Source organism: Elephantulus edwardii, unplaced genomic scaffold (assembly GCF_000299155.1).
Source record: "Elephantulus edwardii isolate Elephantulus edwardi_28Jun2011 unplaced genomic scaffold, EleEdw1.0 scaffold00163, whole genome shotgun sequence".
Taxonomy (NCBI): domain Eukaryota; kingdom Metazoa; phylum Chordata; class Mammalia; order Macroscelidea; family Macroscelididae; genus Elephantulus; species Elephantulus edwardii.
The window spans coordinates 4723673-4731984 of NW_006399913.1; the positions used below are offsets into that span (position 1 = coordinate 4723673).

Here is an 8312-nt window from a genome sequence, read left to right on the forward strand (position 1 = left end):
CAGCACCCGCCTCCCTTCGCTGTTAGCGGCCGGACGGTACCTGCGCGTTCGGCGGGAGAGCCAACTGAGTAGAGCCGCCGGTGCTTCGCGGGGGCGCTGGAGGCTTGCAGCGCCCAGTCCGGAGGAAGGTAACACGCCTCGTCAGGGGCTTTTTGCTGGGTGGGACCACCGAGCCGGGGTCTGGGGCTCAGGGGACCGGGAGGCGGCGTCTTGGCGGCTGCAGCTCAAAGAAGCGCACGGTTCTAGTCTCCACTTCTCTGTCCCGCTTGCTGTGCCGTCTCCAGCAACTTTTCTTCCTCCTCTGCTAAGTTCAGGAGTTAGTGTAGGATGATGTTCTTTAGTCTTTTCTGTTCCACAGTGTGAGCTGTGTTTTGTCTCCTGGAAAAGCTCCCTTCCTTATTTTCACATTTATTCAAGAACCAACTCCCCTCCCTGGGGGCCAGGTCTCCTGGAAACTGGGGTGGTGCTGTAGAAGGTGGCTCTGCTGGGCTGTCGCGCTTCCTGAGGCTTTTCAAGGGCTGGCCCTGAGTTTGGAGGTGGCTGCTAGCCGGACGCGGGTGCAGTGTAACTGCCGAATTGCACAGGTGAAGAAAGGTAAGGGGTTAGGACCTGTTGACATAAAGCGGTGGGGGAGAAAGGTGGAAAGTTCATGATTTCTACTTTGAAAATAAGTAGAATTAGTTTGGAAGTCACTTCCTACACACCCAGATCTCATCCCTTGGCGACCTGTAAATCACACGATTGGAGTTTATCATCTTTCAAAGTGGAAAACTAAGTGCTTCAGTGTTGAAGACGTAAAGGCTCCACCGATTTGTAGGAAATGGCTCTCTCCATCAGCACACATCCTTGTCTCTTCCTCCCTCCACTGTTATAAATCCCCATTGTCTTGCGAGGGGCTCCATTTCCTGCAAAACTTGAAAAGTTCATATTTTAGTACAGATAGGTGACCGGCAGACACCCTCCCACCCCGCTCCGCGCCAGTTGAGATAGATGCCTAGTTAAGAACAGACCATGAATCACCAGTCAGCCTCCTGATGGGGGACAGCCTAGCTGAGGGTGTTAGGAGGAAGGGCTTTGTGCAGACTGACTGACAGACAATAGAAGGACAGATGAACTCCAACTACTGTGCAGCTTCCTGCACCCCTCTTGTCAGCCAGTCCAGGCTGGGGTGATGACCCCTACTGTTGAAAAGGAAAACTCCAGAGAGGATGCCTCAAAGTTGCTTGGAGTTTTGTGTAGCTGCACCTCCTCTGCCTTTCCTCACCCTTGTGGTTTTTCTATACCAGGTCACCATCCCTAGTGTAGCATAAGCTGAAAGATTCTAGGACCCATGAAGAGTGTTCAGGAAGGGGAAGAGTATAGTTACAGTGAGGGAGTATGGAAATTATCATAGTTGGCAATCTTCTATTGGTACTTAGGATCCAAACAGAGAGCTCTGGTGGTGTAGTCCATAGGGAGTTGGATTGCTAACCGAAAGGCAGTGCCTTTCTGAAAGTTCAGATCCACCAGCGGCTCCAGAATCAAGATAGAGACTCTCCCTTCCATGGGCAGCTGCTCCTGAAAACCCATCAGCCACGAATTGGTGCCAATTTGATGTACACAACAACATGATGCAAAAAGTCTTCTAGAAGCTTCACATAGATGTTGTCCCTGATTGTCATGAAACCACAGGAAGTTACTCTGTTTTACAAACTGAGACTGTCACAGTCATATAATTAGTAAATGTGGCTGGGATTCAGAGTTAGGTTCTTTCTCATTTCTGTGTGTTGCTTGAGAAAGGTAAGCTGGAATAAAAACAACAATGACTAGCATTGCTGAGTTGTAACCAGGCTCCAGGCTTTGTTCAAAATGTTGCAGTGGTGTTATGTCATTTATAGAGCCGGAGTCTTGGTTATTTGGGGGAGAATTGGTGACTCCCTTCGCTTCTCCCAGCCCCCAGCCCTGCTCAAAAGTGCCTGAGTGGGTGGGGCACAGGCCCTGTTTACTTTATCAGAGAGGTGGTTTGGGGTCTAATAAAAGATTGACTGTCCACTTCTGATCCGTTAGACCTAACTGTTGGTTTGTGAATGATCGCACTGTCCCAAAGAGGCCTTTCTCAAGCTTTACTTAATAAACATTTGTGGAATGAATGAATTAGCACCTTGTGCATAGTGGTCTGCTGCCCTGCAGAAATGTGACCAGGAGTAGCCTGGGCTCCATCAGCTTCCAAATCCAGGAAGCCAGGCTGTTCTCCTGGGGCACGGGAGGTATGTAGACTGTGACCCAGTGGGCCTCTCATTTTCACTGGGTGATATGCTTTTTGCCATCAGTTTTACTAAGAATTTTTTAGAGTAATAGGAGATGGAGAAAGTTTTTGCTTTTTTTTTTTTTTTTAACAAAAAAAAAACCCAACCACAACCAAAACCAAATAGGTAAAAGAACTTAGCATTAAATCACTCTCAAAGAGGGAAAAGGTAAGTTGATATTTTCTGCCTTCTAAACCTACTGTTGTCTAGTCAGTTCTGACTCATAATAACCCTCTCTCAAGTTTCTGAGGCTATATATCTTTGTGGGAGGAGAATACCAGTCTTTCTTCCTGGAGTGGCTCATTGATTTGAGGACTTCCCAAACGTGTCTGTAGAAGTGTCCTAAATGGTAAAGACAGGTCACTGGTCTATAGGATTGGGATATATAGTTCAGAATGGCCCCTGTGAGTTTGAAATTTCTTTTAAAGAGTTATTTCAGATTTTAATTTTGTGATATGCCCAGTTGAGTTGGGATATATTAAAAAGTAAGAAAACATTTCTTCCCCCAACATCTTTGTATAAAATTGGCACACTGTTTTGTATATTTTGAAGACTCCAGGTACACCCCAGATAAAGAAACAAAACAAAGGTTCTGGTTTGAGGGCCGAGGGCACTGTTGGCATTTTGTTTGCTTGATTCACAGTGATGGACCATCCCAAACGGAGGCTGTGGAAACAGCCCCTTCACCCATTTTTGAAGGATGAAAAATATATTTTAAAAAGAAAAGTTGTATTTGCCAGTGTTTTCTTATTTACCAAGTCCTGGTGGCACTGCAGGTTAGGCATTCTGACTGAAAAGTCACAGAAGAACCATGATGCAGTCTGCTCTTGTCAAGGTTTACAGCTGCAGAAACCCTGTGAGGCATCGCTCTCTGCCTTACAGGATCACTATAGGTCAGAATAGACTTGATGGCGGTGAGCTGTACATATTCATTGCTTTAAAAAGTAAACATATACATCAGCATTGATAACAAATACATACATAAATAGAATCAGTATATCATTGTTCAGAAATAATACAAAAACTTGAAATAGCTCTCTAAATCTTTTTATGTGAGTAAATTAAGAAAACAACAAATGGATACAAGATTCTTTTTGAAAGATTGCTTAGAGTATTTTATGAGTAATTAAAAATCTCAGAAAGGTTAATTGTTTGTCTACCTCTAAGTTCATCTCTTATCGCCTGGCCATCTAGTTTTCCACAAACAAGAGGCCCCTGCAGTGAAGGTTTGCAGTTGAAGCTGTAGGCTTAGCTGTGCTCCTTGTTCAATGTCTTAAATGTAAGAGAAAAGGTTTTACATGTTGTTACATGTCCTAGGGTTGTTGATTTCTGAAATATAAGCAAAAAATTCCGAAGGTAATTCACCAAGGAGGAGGAGAGGGCCCTAGACAAAATTATTGCTTCATCTCTCTGTTTTATTACTTATGTGACCTTATGCAAAATAGATAGCTTTAATAGACTCGTAGAAATTAAACATAGAAAATGGACAGCATCATTTGTCTTTATAAAATGCTGAAATCCTGCTCCTTGACTTATTTGTTGATAGCTGTTGGCCTTGGACTCCTGGTGACCTGTGCACAATGGAAGAAAACGCTGGCTGTTCTTGTGCCATCTCCTGGATTGGTTGCAGATAGATCTGTTGTAATCCATAGGGATTTTATTGGCTGGTTTAGGAAAGCAGACCATTGGCCCTTTCTCCATACCCCATTTAGTCTAGAAGTTCCACTGAAACCTGTTCAGTGTAAAAATAACATGCAGTCCACACTGACTGGTGGTTCTTTCTGCATGAAGTGCCTTGTCTGGAATGGAACTTGGCTTTTCCACGTGGACAGAGCCTAGGTGGTGCAGTGGTTAAAGCATTTGACTGTGAGAGAAAGGTCAGCGGTTAGAACTCACTAGCTGCTCCCCGAGAAAAAGATGTGATATGGTTTCCATAGTGTATTGGTTATCACATTCACTTCACACACATGTAAAGGTCCCTTGTTCAAGAGAAAGACGTGATAGTCTGTTTCCAGATTTACAGACTTAGAAACCCTTTGGAATCTTACTCTGCCCTTCAGGGTTGCTCAGAGGCGGTGAGGTGGATTTGGCTTTGAGTCTCTCCCACGTGGCGGGTGAGATTTCGTCTGTTAAACTACTAATACCTCATTGACTTAATTATAGTATGAATCAAATCCATGGTCTCTTTAAAAAATGGCTTTATTGTGATATAAAATATATTTGTTATTCAACCTTCTTTACATGTACAATTGAATGGCATTGACTGCATTCATCATATTGTACAGCGAATCACCACTGTCCATTTCCAAATTATTCTGCCTGTTGTTATTTAGGTGGTGTTGAATATCGCTCATAGTGACATCATGATAAACAGATCTGAATGCTGTTTTATATCGTGCCGTCTTCATCATCTCTAAAACACTTGAACTCATTTTTTCAGTCACTTTGCCAACTTATCTGGTTGAGGATCCTTCCCTTTCACCGATCCTTCACTTTTCTAAGCATAATGTCCCTTTCTAAAGAATAGCCTCTCCTAGCAACATGCCCAAAATAAATGACACAGAAGATTCATCATCTTTGCCTCTGAGGAACACTCTCCCTCCTTGAGATCCCAACTCTTAGATTTTCTTCAAGGAAAGTAGGATTTCTTGATGGCTAGGGTCTCATTTCTTTTTATCACAGTCCTAATCAGAATAGATTTATAGCCTCAGAAATCCCACTGGCAGATCAACTAGGAGTTTGTTCCAACTCCATGGCAATGAGTTTTATCAGAATAGAGGGATGGAAGGTAGTCCTATTTTATAGAATAGAGTTTGCCATTCAAGGGTGGTGTTCATTTGCAAAGGGAGTTCTGTGAGACTCAGACCTATCTCTGGTTGCCTGAAGTAATGCAAAAGCAGAAAGGAAAAAGGAATAAGAGGAACTAGAAAGACTATGAAACCATTGGAGACATGACTCTCCAAGGCACACAACCCTGGGGAAAGAAATGATCTCTGCACTGGGAAGCATGTGACTTACTCCTGCGCCTGCCTGAGACAAGTTGTAAGATCTGGATGCAGTGAGGATCTCTCCCCGAGCCTTCTCTTCTTTATAAAGAGGGAGAATTGAATCAGAGAAAGTTCTTCCCAGTTTAAAAAAAAAATCTGATTAAAAATCAAATAGACAAAACCAGTAGTGGAAATCAAACTGTGTATCTGGCTTATTTTCCATTCACATCTACCCAAGTAGAAGTCTTGTAGAAAATTACCACTTCCTGATAAATCAAGTATCTGAAGGTGTGCCTATTTCCTGTTGCTTTGAACTTTCAGTCCTCCCTCATTTTTAAGTGTATTCCTAGCTAACTGTCTTTATGCAGAAATGGTTAGGAATGTCAGGCTTCCTACAGATCATTGAAAAGAGAGTTGGCTTTGTTTGTATATTCAGTTCGTTTACTCTAGGACATACTAAGATTGCTGGGATCTGGTGTACCTTAGTCTTTACAATAACATCATTGCTCTTTAGTTCTCTGCAGAGGTCCCTGACAGCAGATTTTCCCAGTGAAACTCATCTTTTGATTTCTTGAGTGCTGGTACCAAAGGTATTAATTGTGGATCCAAGTAAGATGAAGGTCTACTGATCACTAATCTGTACTAATATAAAAGACAGACTTTTCAAATATGGCAGGAAATGGAGCCTCTTCCAAGACAATGGGGATTTATAAGGAAGGAGGGAGGAAGATAGAAGAAAGGGTATGTGCTGATGGAGAAAGCCATTTCCTACAAATTGGTGGAGACTTATGTCTTATACACTGAAGCACTTGGTTTTCCACTTGAAAAAATTATAATATCCAATCATGTGATTTACAGCTCGTCATGGGATGAGGTCTGGGTATGTAGGAAGTGACATCCAAACTAATTCTACTTATTTTCTCCATGATGTATTGGCCAGTGGTGAGGATATTTGTTTCCTTGATGTTGAGATGTACCATGATGACATCTGTACATTTATTTGCTTGTCCTTACCCTTAGGGGTGTAACATTTCAGTTTCCTGTACTGATGGAATGAATTGCATATTGGCACTCTTCTTTTTTTTTTTAGTTTTGTGTTTTATTTATTTAAGAAGTTCAGGCCTTGACTGCATATTTCTGCAGTGGGTACAGGCGCTCTTTTCGCTGCCTCTTCTTGGTCGTCAGGTTCTCCTCGTGCTTGTTGAGCCTTTGGCGCATGGCACGTGTTTTCTTGGGCCGCAGACCCAGGTGTTTGCACTCCTTGCCCTTAAGTTGGCCTTCTGAGTCTGGTTAATAACAGTGAGAACACAGGCAATGGATTTTCAGACAACTCGGATTTTGGAGAGCTTAGAGACGCAGCCGGGAAAGCACCACTTTCAGATCGTACAGCTGTTTGTTTGTGTTTTTTTTTAAAGAATGTGTGTGTACACCCTGTCAAATAGGATCTGACTGGTGTGTGTGTGTGTGCACCCCGTCAAATCGGATCTGACTGGTACAGGAGGAGATGGCCCTTCCTTCTCCAGCAGAGCATCTGGTGGATTTGAACCACATACCTCTGGGATTGCAGTGCAGCTTCTTGCCACAAGGCCACCAGAGCTCCACTTCGTACAACTGTTTTAAAGGTTCCTCCTCCTCCTTGCTGCAAAGGTCCCAAGCCTTGATTTTGGCCATGGCTGAGCGATAGAACCTGGCTGTCGCCTGATCTAAGCCCAAGAGTAAGCACATATTGGCACTCTTAATAGCTTTAAAGATATATATGCTTGCTTGTTTATCGTCTGTTCTTATGGTTACAGTGCTTGTTTGAGAATTACTGTAATAAGTGAAACTGTCAGATTAAAACAGATTAGGAGAAAGTTTTCTGGTGATTAGGGAGCTGTGGTAGCTTAATGGGAAAGAATTGTACTTTTAATACAAAGATATGCAGTTCAAATCACTAACTGCGTGCGCAATGGGAGAAAGGTGGGCATTCTTCTGTGTGATTTACTGTCTCTGAAAACCTGCTGGAGGGTCAGCTCTATGGGTGGGTTCCATCTCAGTAGTATTCAACAATAACAGGAAAAAGGATTGGCCAGCTACCTCTGAAATAACAGACCTTTGAAAACCCTGTGAATAACAGAAAAAGACAGATATATAGCAATGGAGGGAGCGCCGTCAGAATTGGAAGACACCACAAAATGAGGAAGAACAGCTGCAAACATCCACTAATAATTGGAAGGTAGAATGTATGAAGTATTAATTTAGGAAAATTAAACACTGAAAAAAAAGAAATGGGATGCATAAAAATTAATACTCTAGGCATTCGTAATCTGAGGTGGACTGGCATTGGCTACTTCGAATCAGACAATCATTTGATCGCTGATACCCTTAATATCTCTGAGGATAATCCTTAGTATCACTGAGTACTAGGTCTTTTGTAGAATATGAGAGAAGCACATGACACCTCTCTTGGGTGGTGCAAAACCACAGCATCTCTTTTGGGTGGCCTCTCTCTTGGGAGGAGGGAGAGAGTAGAATAAGGAAGGAGATGAAAAGACCAGTCAGTATATAGGAAATGACCAAGCATACACCTCCCTCCATTTCACCAAGAACTTGAACTAGCTGGTTTAATTCTCCATCTACAATGTCTGTTAACTCCTGTCACTTGGAAAGAACTTTTAAATAAATTAATGAATTAAAGAATGAATGAATCATTTTACTGAAGTATGCTGAAATGTGTTGCAGCTTTGCTCAGATGATTATAGTTCTGTTTATAAAAAGTTATAGAAAATATTGTATGTATATGTTCATGTGTGCCTTTATATATAATTTTTTCATATATGTAATAGTAAATTAGTCTGGAGACTAAGGTGTGTCTGATACAGGCCATGGTCTTTACAATCACTGTTATGCATCAGAGAGTTGGACAATGACTAAGGAGGATAGAAGGAGAATTGATGCCTTTGAGCTTTGGTGTTGGAGAAGAGTATTGAGGGTACCATGAGACTGCTAGGAAAACAAACAGATTTATACTGGAAAGGGTTAAACTGGGCTGCTCCTTGGA

General features: G+C 42.4%; 1 protein-coding gene across 1 annotated transcript; it reads right to left on the reverse strand.

Annotated features, from left to right (window-relative positions):
• Positions 1 to 6388: 6388 nt before the first annotated feature.
• Positions 6389 to 6943, reverse strand: LOC102857984 (60S ribosomal protein L35-like). Its single transcript, XM_006895277.1, has 2 exons — positions 6856 to 6943; positions 6389 to 6558 (listed from the first exon to the last, which is right to left on the reverse strand). Exons 1-2 carry the CDS (start codon positions 6941 to 6943, stop codon positions 6389 to 6391), a joined length of 258 nt encoding a protein of 85 aa, XP_006895339.1.
• Positions 6944 to 8312: the final 1369 nt, after the last annotated feature.